Source organism: Canis lupus, chromosome 21, assembly GCF_003254725.2.
Source record: "Canis lupus dingo isolate Sandy chromosome 21, ASM325472v2, whole genome shotgun sequence".
NCBI lineage: Eukaryota > Metazoa > Chordata > Mammalia > Carnivora > Canidae > Canis > Canis lupus.
The window spans coordinates 33210813-33230524 of NC_064263.1; the positions used below are offsets into that span (position 1 = coordinate 33210813).

Consider the following 19712-nt stretch of genomic DNA (forward strand, 5'->3'; position numbering starts at 1 on the left):
AAATCCCTTTGCTCTTGGGACACTTGGGTGGCTCAGTGGTTGAGCGTCTGCCTTGACTCAGAGCCTGATCCCAGGGTTCAGGATCCAGTCCCACATCTGGCTCCTGCAGAGAGCCTGCTTTTTCCTCTGCTTATGTCTCTGCCTCCCTCTCTCTGTCTCTCATGAGTGAATAAATTACAATCTTTAAAAAAAAAAATCCCTTTGCTGAATAAATAAATACAATCTTTTTTTTGAAAAAAAGAAGAAATCCCTTCGCTCTTAAAATTATCTGGTTATTTTCATGCCTATATTTTGATGTCATAGTGCCCTCATGCTTGTCTTTTTCCTTAAAAATAGTGTAAAGTACAGTAGCTAATTGAAGCTCTCTTTGGTTGCATTGCAAAGAAGGGAAATAATAAAAAATTACCTCTTAAAGGGTTACTATAAAAGATACTGACATCAGGTAATTCTTTTTTTTTTTTTTTTTTTGACATCAGGTAATTCTATTGGAAAATGTAGGTCTAAAGGGGCAATTGATACTGAAGAAAACAACTTAAGTTTTAAGTCAGGTTTGAGGATGTGGTAAACATCAGATAGAAAATGTATAGCAGGGGGATCCTGGGTGGCTCAGAGGTTTAGTGCCTGCCTTCAGCCCAGGGCGTGATCCTGGAGTCCCAGGATCGAGTCCCATGTTGGGCTCCCTGCATAGAGCCTGCTTCTCCCTCTGCCTGTGTCTCTGCCTCTCTCTCTCTCTCTCTCTCTCTCTCTCATAAATGAATAAATAAAATCTTTAAAAAAATGTATAGCAGGCAATTGGGAATGTGGAATTGAAGGTTATGAGAGAAAGCAACAGTAGAAAACTTATTTTTCTGGGTAAATTGTGAGGAAAGGAATATGAACTAGAGGTGTGGGGTGAACTGGATGGCTTCATTGTTGGCCATGCCCGTTTTTTGGAACTTTAAGAAACAGGAAAAAGGAGACTGGAGAATTGTGCGTAAAAGTAGGAGGAAGCCAGGAAAAGGAATTTTAAGTAAGAAGGTTGGTTGTAGGAACTTAGTTTCCTTTTTACTTAAATGAATTTCATAGATTTTCTACCAGTGAACACGAATTACTTATGTAATAAGTAAAAAGCTATTAGGAAACAAAAGGTTGACATTTCTAAATGAGAGAAATTAAAGCAGAATGAAGACTTTGGAGGGAAAAGCTTTTAAAATATTGGTAACCTCGGAGAAAGCAATTTTCTGATAAAGTTAGTAGAATGCTAGTAAGAGGATGGGGAGAAGACTGTAGGTTAAAGGGTTAGTAGGGTCTGGGGAAATTTGTTTATGTGAGTATGTGTATTTTTTTCTTTTGTAAAGTTATACTTACTTTGGAGAATAGGGGAAGCTGCCCATGGAGTAGAAGTTTTTTAGGCCTATTAATACCTAGTAATAATAGCTTTCCACTTATGATGTTTTATAGTCATCTATTCTAGAATTACATCCTTGGTACTGCTTTAAGACTGTGTCATCCGGGACGCCTGGGTTAGTAGTTGAACATCTGCTTTCCACTCGGCATGATTCGGGGGTCATGGAATTGAGTCCTGAATGGGGCTCCCTATAGGGAGCCTGCTTCTCTCTCTGCTTCTCTGTCTCTCATGAATAAATAAATAAAATCTTTTTTTTTTTTTTAATAAATAAAATCTTTAAAAAAAAAAAAAGACCCTATCTTTATCTGATTGTGTAAAAATTAAAAAAAAAAAGTTCACACTTAATATAGGTCTCGATTTGGTCACAATTTACCTATTCATTTTTTTTAAGATTTTATTTATTTATTCATGAGACATACAGAGGGAGAGGCAGAGACATAGGCAGAGGGAGAAGCAGGCTCCTCATAGGGATCCCAATGTGGGACTTGATCCTGGGACTGGAATCACCCTGAGCTGGAGGCATACTCTCAACCGCAGAGCTACCCAGGCATCCTTTACCTATTCATTTTTGTTTTTCATTGTTGTTTTTCATTCTCTTAATAAAAAATCTCTTTTTTAAAAAATTTATTTATTCATGAGAGACAGCGAGAGAGAGAGGCAGAGACACAGGCAGAGGGAGAAGCAGGCTCCATGCAGGGAGCCTGATGTGGGACTCAATCCGTGGACCTCAGGATCAGGTCCTGAGCCAAAGGCAGACGCTTAACCACTGAGCCACCCAGGCGTCCCTTAATATAAATCTCTTAAACCTTAAACTTTTCCTTTTAAAAATCTTGTCTCCCCATCTCTATGGGTTTAAATCCTTTTAATGCAAAATTTTACCTGTTAGTCCAGGTAGAATTATTAATACCCCAACCTATCTTATAGTGATCTTTCATCTCTGTAGTGTCTGACACATTGTAAGTACCAATAGATAGAATAGAGGTAAAGGAAAAGGAGATGGAGTTGTGGCTGTTGAGGAATTTTGATGAAATGAATTAAAGGTGAATGTCAAATTATCTGGGTTAATGACAAATAATGAGAAGGTAAGAAGTTATATAGAAAGGTAGCTTTGTGTTACCTTTTAAACTTGAGTATTGGCAGTTTTAGTTCTACCTAATCATGTATAAATGACCCATTTGTTGCTTCAGTTTTCCTGGTTCTCTGATTGCTGGAAACCAGGAGCTTGAAGAAGGGCCTTTTTTTTTTTTAAGATTTTATTTATTTATTCATGAGAGACCCAGAGAGAGAGAGGCAGAGACATAGGCAGAGGGAGAAGCAGGTTCCATGCAGGGAGCTCTATGTGGAACTCGATCCTGGGACTCCAGGATCAGGCCCTGGGCTGAAGGCAGGTGCTCAACCACTGAGCCACCCAGGCGTCCCAAAGAAGGGCCTTTATTAACTAATGCCAACAGTTTACATTTATACCCTAACTTGTACTCTAAAACATTTATTGTAGCATCTTGAGGCCTGTATCAATGTTTACTTGTTGAGAATACCATAATTACTCAGATTTTAGAGTCTTTGTAATAAAGATTGATGGTAGTGATATTTTTACTTAAATTTATGTTTTAAGTTTACTATAAAATGTGAAGGTTTTTTTTAATATATGATAATTATAATAAATATGATAGAAATTCTTTCAAATATGTTAGTTTGCTGTCCCCAAGAATGCCAGAAAGTTATTAGAGATAACCTAGTGCTTAAAAGGGTAAGTTTTCCTATTTGAACAGTTAATCTATATCTGTTTACTCTTTTATAATTGTACTGATTTGTGGTCTTTTACTTTTTTTTTTTTTTTTTTTCATTTTAAAACTTAGTTGAGGTATAATTTTACATCCTTCAAAATATTTCTTTCTTTGAAAGGGGGGTCCCCCTCATAAAATATATCTGTCTTAAGTTAAACTCAGTGATTTTTAGTAGATTTAGCACGTTGTATAACTATCACCACAGTCTAGTTTTGGAAACTTTTCATTAACCCAGTAAGATCCCTCCTTCCAGTTCAATCTCGTATCCCAATCTCCTTTCAGTTCAATCTCATATCCCAGGCCTAGGTGATTGCTAATCTACTTTCCCTCAGAATTTTCTTGAGAATTTCATGTCTGATAGTATTACTTTATGTCTATTTGTTAACTTTCTTTGGGAGACTATAAGGCATTAGAGATTTCAGCTGGATGGAAATTTGTATGGGGCAGGTAGGTAGATATCCATCCAGGTTGAATTTGCTTGTTACTTCTGCTGCCAGAAACATCTTTCTTACCCCTTGGTCTAGCTCAGCTGTCTGAAAGTAACACATTACCTGTTGCACCTTTTAGACTTGTACTTGTGTGTTTTTGAAGGCAAAGTGACTTAAAAGAGTAATAAAATAAATACTTATTTTAATAGTTCAGTTTTGTTGATTTTTTATTACAACTTTATTGAAGTCAACTACTTAAAGTTTCCACTTTGTTGTTAAGATTTTATTTATTTATTAGAACATGAGTGTATGAGCTAGGGGCTGGGGGTAGGGGGGCAGGGGCAGACAGAGAGGCAAAAGCAGACTCCACCCTGAACAGGGAGCCTGATGCTCTTCTCCATCCTAGGACCCTGAGATCATTACCTGAGCGTAAGTGGAATGCTTAAAAGACTGAGCCACCAGTTCAGTGGCTTTTAGTATATTCAGTTATGCAACCATCACCACAAACTTTTTTTTTTTTTTTTTAAGATTTTATTTATTTATTCACGAAAGACACATACAAAGAGAGGTGGAGAAGCAGCAGGCTCCATGCAGGGAGCCCGATGTGGGACTCCATCCCAGGACTCCAGGATCACGCCCTGACCCGGAGGCAGATGCTTAACTGCTCAGCCATCCAGGCGTCCCATCCACAAACTTTAGAACATTTTCATCACCCCAAAAAGAAACTCCAAACTGTTAGTGGTCCCCCTCTCTGCCCCCTGCAAACCCCCCTTCCTAAGGTACTGGTGTCTTTCACAAAATGTATTTTTAAGGTTCACATATGTTGTAGCATATATCAGTGCTTCATTCTTTTCACTACGAAATAATATTTCATCACATGTATGGATATGCCTTATTTTGCTTATCCCTTCAGTTGGTGTACTTGTGGGTTGTTTCTACTTTTGGGCTATTATTAATTAATAATGCTGCTGTAACTGTTCAGATAAAAGTCTAGTTAATTTTTTTAAATTGAGGGATAATTCACATGTAATATTAAGCTCAAATATGTATAGCCCATTCCATTTTTACCTAGGTACCACTATTCAGATCAAAATTTATAAAACATCCCTATTGGCTTAGAACTTTCCCTTGAGACTTTCCCAGTTGATACCTTTCCTCCTTCAGGTTACCATTATTCTGACTTCTGTTAGTTATAAATTAGACTTGCCTATCTTTGAACTTCATATAAATAAAATCACATGGTATGTACCTAAGTAGTCTAGCTTCTTAACATGTTTTTTTGAGGTCCATATTATTGCTTGATTGCGTAGTTAGGCTTTTTTTTAAGTTACTGTATAGTATTTCATTGTATGAATTGTACCATAGTTTGTTTATACATTCACTTATCAGTGCACAGGTATTATTGTGGACATAAGCACTTATTTTCTTGGGTATATAAAACTAAAATTGCTAGGTTGTAAAGTAGGTGCATGTGTGAAACTGCCAGTTTTCCAGTATGATTGTACCATTTTATGCACAATCTACCAGCATTGTGTATGAGTTCCATTTTTTTTCACATTCTCACTAGCACTATGATGCTTTGCATACATTGTTTTCAGGTAGGAGTGTCCACTTGTACTGATTTTTTTGTAAATTGCCTGCATATATTTGCTAATTTTTGTTTTGGAGTGATTTTAACTCTTCCTCAGATGTTGCAGATATCCCCCCACCCCCTCCGCTTTTTTAAACACTGTTTATACTGATGAGAGAGTGGAGCATATAAAAATCTTACTTTTTTATTTACTTGATATGAAAACTATTTTTATAGCTCATGATTAGCTTTTTGGTGTCATGTCTTTTGGTGTCATGATTAGCTTTTTTTCCACCAAGATGATAAAAATATTTACCTTGGGGTTTTATTTTATTTTTTAAAGATTGTATTTGAGAGAGAGAGATGAGAGAGAAGTACTCTCACTGAGCAGGGCTCACTCCCAGGATCTGGAAATCATGACCTGAACCAAAGGCAGATGTTTAACCAACTGGTTCAAAAGGTTCCCCTGGGATTTTATTTTTTATATTTAAACCTTAAGTTAGAAGTTGATAAAATTCTTTTGTTAGTGTAACATTTGTGGAGTACCTATTGTGCTTGTAGGAAGATATAGTTAGTGGCACATGGCTCACTTTTAACTCACAGGTGGCTGTATATGTGGGGAGCCAACAAAAACAGTGGTAGTTGTGGTGGTTTTTGTTATTTTAACATGACCCCTGAACATAATCCAACAACTTTATTTGGGGTTCCAATCGTAGAAAGCAGTCGTTTTCAACTCACAAGGAAAAAATGTAGTATTGGGACCTCAAGAGAACTTATTTACAAAACCCCATATATTGTATTTTATAGGCTATTTATTATTTATTTATTTATTTATTTATTTATTTATAAAAGATTTTATTTATTCATAGAAACAGAGAGAGAGAGAGAGAGAGGCAGAGACCCAGGCAGAGGGAGAAGCAGGCATCATACAGAGAGCCTGACGTGGGACTCGATCCAGGGTCTCCAGGATCACACCCTGGGCTGTAGGCGGCGCTAAACCACTGCGCCACCGGGGCTGCCATATAGGTGATTTATAAAGGACCATTTGGCAATTTTCAGTTTATGCCCTACTGACTTTAGAACATACTCTGAGGTAGATGAGATTCTATTGTCAATGTAGATAAAAGCAACAGAAATTTGTTACATCTTGACATTTACTGTAATACTTTCACATATTTTACTTATTCCTTATAATCATCTTGTGAAGCAAATTTGGTACATTAATTTTGTAATTAAGTCTTAGATTTACTGAATCAACTTGCTCAAGAGTTAAAAATGTTGGAAGTAGCATCACCTGTATTTGTAATCAGACTGTCTGATTCTAGCTGTCCATTCCAGGAATTCATAATTTGATGCAGGAGATAAGATATATACTATAAGTAGCCTAAAAAGTTCCCTACTAGTAGTGTGGATAGTAGTGTCCTTTGTGGGCTCATTTATCTCTTTAATATAAACACTTTTTTACACTGCACTGCCCCTAGGTGATCACAGCTGCTTCCAAGGCATTTTTATAGTTGTTTCATTTTAGTTCTTCATTTAATAAATTTGTTAAATACCTTAAATGCCAAGAGTCATGAGGACCTTGGTTTACAAATAGTATAGTTCCTATCAGTGAAGCTTAAAATCTAATTAACAGCAGAGGCAGACATAAACCAGTCTATATATATAATGATTACAAATACGTAATAAATGGTATGGAGGAAAACCCCCCCGAGATTATGAGACTAATAATAGGGAGCCCTACTTTAGCTTGAATGATCAATCAGATCAATCAAAGCCTTCTCTAAATGTTTAGGAGGAGACTCAAAGAATGAAGCTGTGAACCAGTTAACCCTGGTGGAACACTGGAGAGAAGAGTGTTATAGATAGAAAGCTATAGCATGTACAGGACTCAGAAATGTAGTAATTATGTTTGTTGAAAGAACCTAAAGAAGGCTGCTAAGGTGGGAAGTAAGAAAGTTTCTCTAAATGAGACTGAAGAAATAGACCGGGGCAAGATAATGCAGGCCCTTAAATATTAAATAGGCTTTGGGAAGTCGAGTAGAAAGCTATTTAAAAAAAAAAAAATTTTTTTTTTAAAGGGGATTGGTAAAAAAATAAAAATAAAAAATAAATAAATAAATAAATAAGATTGGTTTACAATTTTAAAGACCTTTGCTGCTAAGTGGAGAATGAGCAGGAGGGTGGCGAATAGTTAAGAAAGATGATAGTCATTTGGACTAGGTTGATATTAGTGGGAATGGAGAAAGTGGGTATATGAGTATTTTGTATAAAGAATTGACAGGTCCTGATGCATTTAATTGGGGTAAAAAAGAGGGAAGTATTAAAGAGGTCATTCAGTATTTGACCTAAGTGACTGAGGATAGTGATGAAAAAATGGGGAGAAGTAGTACAAGAAAGTAGAAACACAGCTTTTAGGGGAGAAGATGCTTTGAACAGTATAAATTTGAGAGGCCTGTGAAGGTAGAGATATTAAATAGATCTCTTAAGAGTGACCTGGACTGGAAATCATGTATTTGACAAGTAGATAATATTTAAAGACCTGGTTGGATGAAATCAGCTGGGGAGTGTAAAAGATGGCCCATGACTTGAGCAGTTATAGTTTAAATAGCATAAGAAACCAAAGTAATTTGAGAAGGAAAAGACCAGGAAAAGTGGTCTATGAATTGCTTAGGTGGAAGGATGTTTCAAGAAAGTTATAGTGGTTAATGGTGGTTGGAGTACTGGAAAGGGCAGATAACTGCCCTTCATCCATTTAACTACTCCCATTCATGTCTTAAATTTAAGCGTTTTTTTCTGAGGTTAGAAGATTCTCCTTTTGATTCTTTAATAGTGTCTCTACCCCTTCTACTGTACTTTATTATAATTACTTGTTTTTACTATCCTTCACATTAAACTCTTAAGTTTCCATGGGGTCACAGAGCCTTATTGTTTTGTTTCAACCCTTGTATACTTAGCTCCTGGTGTGGTGTCATACACCAGGAACGCCTGAATAAACAATTTTTGGAGTGACAGAATTCCAGGTTCTAATGTAGAAGAAATTTTTTATATCCAGAGGGAAATTTTTCTGTTTCTAAGAATGTTTTTGTGGAATATTGGGGGGGGAGGAGTCTGTAAAGAAGAAACTAAAATAAAAGTTACAATTGTTCACGTGTATATGTTAAGAAAACATGCTAAAACTTGGGCTGAAATGAAGAGATGACATAGGTGGTAGTTATATTTGAGGAGAGGGAATGCTACTCTGAAAACATTCAAGAAGGGATATAGCTTGAATGTTCAGTTCTTTTTCTAAAAACCAGAAGCAAATATGACAGTTTAGGAATCATTAAGTAACTTTTTTATACTGTTAATGAACGTTACCAGGGTCTGTAGTATAAACTGCAAAATAGAAAACATGTAAAGAATAGCTCCTTTATAATCCCACCACACGAGAGATAAACTATATTAACATTTTGGGTATATTTCCTTATTTTCTATATATGTTGTGTTGGAATTTCATATAAATGTATTTATTATTATCATATAGTTTGTATCCTACTTTTGTTGTTGTTGTTGTTGTTGTATCCTACTTTTATTGTATATTCAAAACTTTGATTTTAGAACGCCTGAGTGGCTCAGTTGGTTAAGCATCTGCCTTCTGCTCAGGTCATGATCTCAAGATCCTGGGATTGAGCCCCATGTTGGGCTCCCTCCTCTGTGGGGAACCTTCTTCTTTCTCTCCTGTTCCTCCTCCTCGTGCTTGTTCACTCTCACTCTGTGTCAAATAAATAAAATCTTAAAAAAAATTGATTTTAAAATTTTCTGTTTAAATATAGCATACATACAGAATAGTCATTGTAAGGGTACAGTTGATTAATTTTCACAAACGGAAGACACTGAGGTAAAATAGCCATATTCAAAAATAAGACATTATTAGCACCTTGGAAACCACTTCCCAGGCTATTAATTTTTACTGATTTAGTCTAGTCACTCAAAACATCTCTTTGGAGAAATTATTACTGAATTGGGGAAATAGGTATTACAGAGGATATTGTTTTTGAGCTGTTGCTGTTCAGTGTAAGTTAAGAATGCTAGTTAGGATAAGTGGGAAGTAGAGCAGTATGCAGGCAAATGTAAACATCTAAAATATTTTAGGAGTTAGGTTATTAATTTTTTTTTTTATTCATTGTTGGTGAGTGATGGGGGAAGTAAAGCTGGGACCAACTTGCAGGTGGGTAGCCTTTTGTGCCAGTCAAACAGTGGAATAGAGTACTGAGAATATTTGCAGAAATTTAAAACTTTTTTTTATTTTTTTTATTTTTTGTTTTGTAGGCACACAAGTCTCTGAATTTTGTTTCAACACTGCTTCAGATTACTATGTCGGAACAACTGGATTTACCTGTGAGACAGGCAGGCAAGTTGCTGAATTATTTTCTTGGTTTTATGTAAATCAATTCTTTCAAAGGTTCATAATTGAATAGCAGAGGTGTGTTGGGTTGGCCCTTCAGTGATTTTCTTCCCTGAAAATCAGTTTTCCCTCATGTGCTTACTACAAACAGCTAGTGCCTTGGTATCGGTGGCAGAGTTAAAAGAATGTGTTTTTTCGTTGAATTAAAAGAGAAGCTGAAAAGAGAAATTGATAGGGTTTATTGAAAAGAGAAATTGATAGGGTTTATTAAAAGATTCTGTGTATTCTCTGTTTCCCTACCCAGTGGATGATTCTAAGATAACAAACCTCTTTGTTTATGCAGTTGCTCTTTACAGCTTTTGCATTTACTGTTTTAATCATTTAAAAAGTACTAAAGTAGTCCTCCTGCCCCAATCCATGACTGATTACATTTTAAAACCCTCAGTGGATGCCTGAAACTGCATGGTACCAATGCTATATATACTACATTCTTGCCTACACATACATACTTTTGGTAAAATTTAATTTGTAATTACGCAAGAGATTAGCCACAACTAATAATAAATTAGAACAATTATAACAATATACTATAATAAGAGGTATGTGAATGTGGTCTCTTAAAATATCTTATTTTACTGTTCTCACCCTTGTGATGATGTGAAAAGATCAAATGCCTGTGTAATGAAATAAGGGAAGGTAAATGATGTAGGCATTTTGACATGGTGCTAGGCTATTGTTGACCTTCTGCTAATATGTCAGAAAAGATCATCTGCTTCTTGATTATGGGTGATGAAGGATAACTGAAACCACAGAAAGTGAAACTGTGCATAAGGGAAGATGACTATTTCTTAGTTCCAGTGTCAACAAGATATTGAGCAATTCTCTCAGTACCAAATCTGTGAAAATGTGATGTGCTACTTCTCATATTATCCATTGGTTTGCAAAATAATGGAATTCATATCTTTAGTGTCCTGTTCTTTATTTGCTGGTGTATTAATTTTGTCATAGGAAATACAAAGTACTAATAATTCCTCTATTCTAGAAAAACCAGTTATGTTCTAGTATTATTTTTTGGTGTTCTTTTTCCCTACATCAATGTTGTTAAAATTTTTTTTTGCTTCACTTAATGTACAGTAAGCACTTCCCTTTTCTTTACATAATATTAGTCTTAAAATTTATTTCAGTGACTAATTTACCATAATGTGCCATATGCAGTGAACCATTTCTCAGTTGTTAGCATTTAATCTTAGATTTATTAACAGTTGTATTCACAGTACCTAAAGTATTGCCTGACACACCAAATGTACCCAGTAAATAAATAATGCATCTAAATTTATTTTTTAAATATTGGTATATAAGTAGCAGCACAATGATGGAACATTTTGGGGGCCTGTAAAATAAATAATTTCACTGGACCCTGGTGAGCAGTAAATCTTTTTTTTTTTTTTTTTAATTTCTAATTAAATAGAAAAACTTTGCTTTGATTATTTTAACTGTCATTTCTCTTTTACTAAAGAAGTTGGCAGTTTACCCATTTGGTTATTTTGTAGGTAAGCATCTTTGCCTTAGAGAGACAAATACCATACGATTTCACTCGTATGTGGAATTTGAAAAATAAAACAGATGAACATTGGGGAAAGGAAGGAAAAATTCGATGAAAATTGAGAGGGAGGCAAACCATAAGAGATGTTCAACTCTAGAAACAAATGGGGTTGTTGGAGGTGGGTGGGGGGAAGGGATAATTGGGTGATGGGCATTAAGGAGGGCACTTGATGTAATGCACACTGGGTGTTATATGCAACTGATGAGTCACTAAATTGTGCCTCTGAAACTACTTTAAAAAAAAGAATCTTGGGCCTTTAAATCTCAAGTTTTTACTAAGATGTTGAAAGTGGCATTTAGGAGGGACCGTAACATTTTGAGATTTGATTATGTACATTGGCAAAATTAAATTGTGCCAGAAAGTTGTATAGTTAGTATGTGCACAACCAGAAGCAGCCAAATTGTGGAATTAGTCGAAAAAATTTAAATATAATCATTACTTTAAAAATTACATTCTTATAATAATTGAATGATATTCTAGTGTAAATGGTGATTTCATCTGCTAGGCCTGAGAGATACACATTCATTCTGTCTTTGTAGCAGAGTCCAAGCATCCTGGATGAAATAGACTGAATCTTGGTATTCTTACAGTGCAATTCTCACTTGTTTATGTGTTTTATAAACCAAACAACTTAAAATATGAAATCATAATTATACAAATAAACATATATGCCCCATTCTTTTATGTATTATGAAAGAAGTACTCAGGGGCTCTATAGAAGACCTAGGGCTATATCAAGTCTTAATTTTAATCTTTGTTATGTTTTGTAGCTAAAGAATCAAAACTCTGGAAATATTACTAATCTAAAATATGTTACATATACGGAGTCAGTGTTCTTTACTATAAGTGTAGTTTGTCTTAAAACTTGTTGAAAGGTAATTTAATGTGTAGTCAATCTTTTTGAAATACTGTATGTGGAGTATTATTTTAATTCCCAAGATAGAGCAAAGTAGAATATAAAAATCATAGGTATATCAGTTATTCTTACTCAGATAGGTGTAATACTCCAGGTAAGAGTTAATTACTAATCAGAGAAGAGCTGATTAGAGTTTACTGATTGATTAATTTTGAATGATTTATGTTTCCTGTACATTATGTACATTTGTGATTGAGGGTTCTCTCTCTCATTTGCAGGGAGAGGACTGGATAAAAAGCATGGTTAACAATTTAGTTCAAAAAAAAAAATCTAGTTCATATTGTGTTAACTAGTAGAGTTCAAGATAGCAGTGTGATAGCTAACGGAAAATAGTAATAATGTACTTTTTGAACACAGCACATTCTCCCATAAAATAACATGAATTTGAGGTGGTATATTAATGAAATGCTTAAATTTATAGACTAAAAATTTTTATGCTGTAATTTTTCTCTGATTAAAAATAACAGCCTTGTATGTCTTAGTCATTTTGGGCTCCTGTAACAATTACTATAGACTGAATGATAGAAGTATATTCCTCAACAGTTCTGGAGGCTGAGAAGTCCAGAATCAAGGAGCCAAGCAGATTTGGTGTCTGATGAGGACCCACTTTCTGGCTCTTAGAACCCAACATGTTGGAAGGGGAGGAACCTCTCTAGGGTCACTACTATAAAGACATTAATCACTAAGAAAGGCCTCACCCCTAATACCATCAAACTGGGGTTTAGGATTTAAATACAAATTTGAAGGGGCCACAAATATTCGGTCTATAGTAGTGTTATTAATTGTGGAAGCAGTATTGGTTTGTGTATGTGATTTTGTCTTTAGAGATTTCACTTAGAAAATTTAAAATTAAGCCAAATAGCTTTCCTATAGAAAGGAGGATAAAAGTATAAATGTGATGTAAAAAGTCTTAATAGTTTTGTTTGTATAGTGCATTTGTAGAGTTTCTTAGGCTCTATGTTTAATAATAACTTCAGGGGTGATTGATTACTTAGGAATTAAACTTGAATTTTAATTATCAACTTAAATAGAATGCAGTATTTTATTTTTAAAAAGGGTATCTTCACTAACGATTGGTCTGAAAGAAATAAATGGTAGTGTGAACACTTAAAAAAGGGGTATTCACAGTGCTTTCACAGTAAATACTCTTATATTTTGACTACATTTTAGGTGTTATCTATTTGAAAAATATGATAACACAGTATTGGCCTGATCGGGAAACAGCACCAGGGGATATATCCCCTTACACAATTCCAGAAGAAGATCGACATTGTATTCGAGAAAATATAGTAGAAGCTATTATCCACTCTCCTGAGCTCATCAGGTATATGTATATTTTAAAACTTATCCATTGTAGCAGATACATAATTTGTAGTTTGTGAGGGAACAGTGAAGTGGGTCTTTTCAGAACACTTAAACCTGTCAGTAAATTTAAGAAATACTGTTACAAAATCCTTTTTTTTTTTTTTTACTGCAGTTTTCACATTTATAAAAATCAGAAACTTATAAATTTATGTAAAATTTGTGAAACATAGTGTGATCAGGTGAAATGGGATAAAGAAAACTGTAGAATGCTGTCATAATACTTTATATTATATGGTCTTGCTATTTAAAAGCTCTTATTTTTATATGATTTTACAGGATTTCTTTTTAGGAGATTGTATTTATTTTTAGATAAGAGAGCGGAGAGGCAGAGGGGGAAGAAGAGGGACAAGCAGACTCCTATCTACGCTCAATGTGAGCCTGTTGAACATGAGCCCTGATGCAGGGCTCAGTATCACCACCCCAAGATCACAACATGACCCAAAATTGAGTTGGATGTTCAACTGACTGAGCCACCTACGCATCCCTGAATTTGCAGTATTTTTAATGAAAATAGCTATACTCTAAATGAAACTCATCAGTTGATGATAGGGATGAAAGATAAGAAAAAATAAAATCACTTGTAACATTTGTCAGTTTTCTTTTAAATCAGTAGGAACAGGTAGTTTTTTCTCAGTGACTTTTTGTGTAAGCAGCCATTTTCTTGTATGAGTAGAACTTTATCTAGGTAACATTTCTTCCTCCTTATTGTTTATTTTTGACTTTCAGGGTACAGCTTACTACATGCATTCACCATATCATCAAACATGATTATCCAAGCCGCTGGACTGCCATTGTGGACAAAATTGGCTTTTATCTTCAGTCTGATAACAGTGCTTGTTGGCTAGGAATTCTTCTTTGCCTTTATCAGCTTGTGAAAAATTATGAGTAAGTGTCAATTCCTACAGAGATTGGAGAAGTAGGAAAAGTTTGGAAATTTTAAGGTGTTTTAACATTTGGCATATGGAAATAAGTGAATTATATGTTGATTTTAATTAAGTATTTTCTTTTTGAAATAGCATTCTTATTTTCTACAGTCGCTTCTGTTGATTCAACTAAGAAACTCCTTGTGCCCTTTCTTATTATTATCTGTTTCCCTATTATCCAATTCCTGACTATGGTCTTCTTAAATTTTGCTGATAAAGGCCTAAACATAAGCTTCTTTAAAATGTGAAGAGTATCAGAGTACTTTGAGCATTAGAGCTCTTTATTTAACTTCTGACTTTCTGTGAATTTTTTATCTTAGTTTGGGGTCTTGATAAGTTTCAAGAACCTACTTGTAATTCTTTAAGAAGGGTATGTTGGAATTTCATATGATCACTTTTAATCAGTGTTTTGAGGTATTCACAGTCACCTGTTTCAGTGTTTGCATATTTGAGCAAATTATAGTTCATATAAGTAATTAGTATCAGTAAGAAAGATTTTAGGCCAAGGGATCATTTTAGATCTGGGTTAGGGATGAGAAAAAAAAATCTAACCTTGGAAGTTGAGGTATAGCACTAAAAGTGGTAAGCCATATGTTGAAGGGATTATCTCAAGTGTGTAGTGAAAGTAATGAAATTTGTAGGCACTTGAAAGTTTTGATATCTGAAAATTATTAGGAAGGCATGAGGAACACACCATGATGGTGGCTTTGTTTCCAGTCCTGACAGCTGCACAGATGCCATTGTGAGCCCTCTAATTCTGGGGCTTGTAGTTAGCCTCCGATACCCTTTTTGGGTCCCAACTCAAAGTAGCTGATGAACTGCTGCTTTTCTTCTGAGCAGGAGAGAAATATACCATTTACAGCATTGGTACTGGTGTTTTCTTGTGTTCCCACCAGCTACCCATCTTCCTGCTAAGGAATGTTCCAGCTGTTGCTCCAACCTCTGTCAGAGTGCCAGTTGTTGTAGTTCTGGTAAGTGAGTGACTGAAATGAGAGAGAATAACAAAAATAAGCTGTTATTGTTGTTGAGGAGGTTAAGTCTCTCCTGTCCTATAATCTTAGCAGGAGAGAGTGTGACAGAGATTTTTTTAAATGGGAGACATAGGAGGCTGCTACAATATTGGAATTCCAGTTCATTTTCAGCCAGTGTTCGATTGTGGAGCACAAGGCATTCACAAGGGATCTGTGTGGACTGAAGCAGTTCTAAGAAAATTCATGGAGAAATTGGAAGTTATGGTGGTCTTCAGGAGCATAGATCCTCAGGAAATGCTTGTCAGTTGAAGGAGCACAGAAGGAGCATTTGAAGAGGAAGGAATGTCACATCATACGGAGTAGTATGAACAAAGAAGGAAAGGTACAGAGGTGGAAATGAGATACTGTCTTTAGTGGGTAGTGAGGAGAACACTAAATGGTATGGATAATTTCTGTTTAGAGGTGGGGGATAAATTTAGGCTGGTAAATTGGGACTATGGTAAAGAGGGTTTTGAATGCTGTGATGGAGAATTTGGATTTAACCTTTTAGACACTAATATATCATTGAAGATTTTTTTGGTTTTTTTAACAGAAAAGTGATGGGCTAGTACTTAGGATTTCCTATGTGCATGACTCACCAGATTGGCACATTGTAGCCTTGTGGTGGTCTGCTTTTATTAGTGTCACATTTTCATGCTTTCAGAACTTTCAGGTCTTGTGGGATAGTAATTTGTTTCCTACTATAATTACTTTTATTTACCAATTAGCTTAGATAAGCAACTAGTACCACCTAATTTCTAGTCCTCTCCTCAATGTAGAGAAGGAGGTAGGAAAGAAGAGTGTATAAAATGGAATGGGTACCCTCTTAATGTTGATGATCATCTGGGTTTGATAAATGGAGAGAAGCACATAAATAGTTCTACCTTTATTGTTAAAGTGAAACATTGTCTATAATTACTATAGTTTGTATAATCAGATTGGAGGCTCAAAATGATTTCCTTTTATAAATTGTTATTTTATTGACTCAGAACTGTACAGGTGTCTTAAAATATATGCTAGGTGTGATTTCTCAGCACATTAAAACAATTTAAAATAATGTCAGTTACTTGTTTAATAGTCTTACTCATTATTAGTGAAAACATTTATCTTGGTGTTTTTTATTCTTGGCAATTTACTTTGGTTCTAATTTCATCTAGTAAGGAAAAAGAATCTAGCTTTTCTGCCTTTACCCTTAAAAAAAAAAATATTTTATTTATTTGAGAGAGAGAGAGAGTGTGTGTGTGTGTGTGTGTGTGTGAGAGAGAGAGAGAGAGAGAGAGAGAACAGGAGGGGTAGAGGGGGAGGGAGAGAATCTCAGACACCTTGCTGAATGTGGAGCCAGACTTGGGGCTCCATATATTAGGACCCTGAGAACATGAGTGAGCTGAAATCAAGAGTCAGATGCTTAACCAATTAAGCCAGCCAGGCACCTCTTATCTTTACCTTTTAAAAATGCGTTCAGATAATTCTTTTTTTTTTTTTTTTTTTGTGGGCAGCAAAGCAGTTTATTGAGCAATAATAAAATGTATTGAATTATATAGAGTACAAAGCTCCTGAAGAAGGAGGGGACCCAGGAGGATTGTCCCAGATACTCCATTCTTAAACACATTTTCCTCCTTCAGGAAGGTTACCAGTAGATAAAACTGGAGTCTGGTAGGAAAAACCAATTAAAAAGCAGTTTAGATTAATATCTAAAAAGATAAATTGTGTTTTTTAGAATAATGATTTAACCATTACTCTGTATTCTGCAAAGCTATTCTGCTTATTGACTCCTTAATAACGGAAGCTGTGGTATCTTTCCTATAGTTCTAATCTGTTAATTCAGTTGTTTAAAATTTTTTTCACTTAAGCATAGTTGAAGCAGTGTTTTTTATTTTTTATTTTTTATTTATTTTTTATTTATGATAGTCACAGAGAGAGAGAGAGAGGCAGAGACATAGGCAGAGGGAGAAGCAGGCTCCATGCACCGGGAACCCGACGTGGGATTCGATCCCGGGTCTCCAGGATCGCACCCTGGGCCAAAGGCAGGCGCTAAACCGCTGTGCCACCCAGGGATCCCGTGTTTTTTATTTTTTAAAAATATTTTATTTCTTTATTTGAGAGAGAGAGAGCATGAGTGGGGGTTGGGGGGTAGAGAAGCAGACTCCCCACTGAGCAGGGAGCCCAAGACCCCAGCCAAAGGCAGATGCTCAACTGACTGAGCCACCCAGGCACCGGACACAGTGTTTTTTTAATTGAAGTACAGTTTTTTTGTTGTTGTTGTTTTGTTTTTGTTTTTGTTTTTTAAGATTTTATTTATTTATTCATGAGAGACAGGCAGAGGGAGAGGCAGGCTCCTCCCAGGGAGCCTGATATGGGACTCGATCCCTGGACTGGGATCATGCCCTGAGTCAAAGGTAGACACTCAACCGCTGAGCCACCCAGGCATCCCTGAAGTACAGTTTAATTTTAAAAATAAATAAATAAGCCAATAGACTGTTAAAATAAACAATACTGTTAAAATGCTAAGAAATCTATAAGCAGAAATTTCTTACTTAGGTCAGCAGTTCTTTACCAACATCCTTGAAGTAAATGTGATTTCAGAATTCAGGATTTTTTGGGTTGGTTTTGGTTTTGGTTTTGGTTTGTGTTTTTTTTTTTTTTGGGATTTTTTTTTTTTTTTTTTTTTTTTGGATTTTTTGGATTTTAGAAAGACAACAAGGTTCATATAAGTGAACCAGCACCCAGTAGTCAGACACATATCTGCTACAAAATATGTGAATATCCATTCTATATGGTATAAATGAAGACCATAAATAGCTTGTTAAAGTCAGGTTTTGTTGCCATATAGGTTACAAAAGAGCTTCCTGTCTATAGTGCTTTTAGAAGTAGAATATTTTCTGCTTTATAGGTGCAACTTCTGCCTTAATTCTTTTGGTATGTAAATAACTTAAGGATGGTAATATATAATCAATTTTATATCCATCAACTACTTATATTTAAAAGCCAAGTCACTGTAGCTCCTCAGTTGTATCAGTATTTACAATTAGTGACTGTGTAGTGAAGTGGTTAAAGAGAGCAGACCTTGGATCTAGACTGAGGTTCATACCTAGATGAGTATGCTGGGAAAGATATTCCTCTGTTTTTCAGTTTCCTCAAACTGTGGAAGTAAGGATACTAATGGAGCCTTCAAGGTGCTCAGAAAATTTTAAGTATTTTATTATTAGTTGAGGTTTTTCTTAATTTGCTTTTGCTTGTGATTTGGTTTCATATAAGCTTTTTCTGTTCTAGGACTCTAAAGTTGCTTAGGAAATACTTGCTTATATTTGTGTGAACATACAGTTTAATTTTGTATCTCACACATACAAATAAAATTGTGAAATAAATTCTCACAGAATTAGTTTGTATTCCTACCCAAAGGTACAAGAAACCAGAGGAACGGAGTCCATTGGTAGCAGCCATGCAGCATTTCCTGCCAGTTCTAAAGGACCGTTTTATCCAGCTTCTTTCTGATCAATCTGATCAGTCTGTCCTCATTCAGAAACAGATTTTCAAGATCTTCTATGCTCTTGTTCAGGTAATTTTTATAAAGTAGTTTTTAAATATAAGTCTATCACAAAGGAGTCCTGTGTCGTAATAATAATTTCATTTGAAAATCTAGATTAAATGGATGATTTGCTAGTCAAATATAAATTGCCAAAATTATAAGTACATTAAAGGTCTAACCAAGCACACTTCCCTAAACACGAACAATTCCAGTAAATCTTAAATTATAATTGGCCAGTTCTCTTAAACCATCCGACACCATTTACAAAATTACTAAAAAATTTTTGTCTTTCACCTTAAGGATTCACAAGTTTGAAAACCAGTTACTGAAATTATAATTTATATCTAGCATGAACCTGATGTGTTAAATATATATAGATTGTCCCGATAATTACAAAACCTGTTTCTAAGTTTAGCACAAAAATACTAATTCTATGGGCTTGATTGGCACATTTGACTGGGTTCTTCATTTTTACATATTGTAAATCTTCCTGGGATAAAAGATATCCACTAAGGAAATGGTTGTATATATATTCTCAGTGGGATGTAATTACTTATATGAAACAGTTTTTGATCAGGTTTAAAATTCTAGTTCTTTTTGTGCCAGTAGCCACAGAAGGATTCATCTCATCTACTGGAACCTTTGGTTCAGTTCAAACCCTTTCTCATTTAAATAGACCTGTAGGCCCGCCCCCCAAAATAATAATAATAAATAAATAAACAAACAACCTACCTGTGCCTTTACTTCTACTAAGATTGTAACTGACTCACTCTGTTGTTTGGTTGGATTTTGCATGTCTTTGCTGGATCAGGA

At 35.2% G+C, this 19712-nt stretch overlaps 1 protein-coding gene and 1 long non-coding RNA gene across 2 annotated transcripts in view; one reads left to right on the top strand and one right to left on the bottom strand.

Moving 5' to 3' along the window:
- Positions 1 to 19712, top strand: part of IPO7 (importin 7) — a 55912-nt gene that overhangs the window by 7600 nt on the left and 28600 nt on the right. The window contains exons 2-5 of the mRNA XM_025459443.3: positions 9481 to 9562; positions 13246 to 13399; positions 14167 to 14325; positions 18773 to 18929. Of these exons, the coding sequence (XP_025315228.1) occupies positions 9481 to 9562; positions 13246 to 13399; positions 14167 to 14325; positions 18773 to 18929 (552 nt within the window). The remainder of the gene's footprint in view (positions 1 to 9480; positions 9563 to 13245; positions 13400 to 14166; positions 14326 to 18772; positions 18930 to 19712) is intronic.
- Positions 15016 to 19712, bottom strand: part of LOC112667609 (uncharacterized) — a 34036-nt gene continuing 29339 nt past the window's right edge. Inside the window, exon 2 of the long non-coding RNA XR_003141185.3 lies at positions 15016 to 15346. This is a non-coding gene — a long non-coding RNA (uncharacterized LOC112667609). The remainder of the gene's footprint in view (positions 15347 to 19712) is intronic.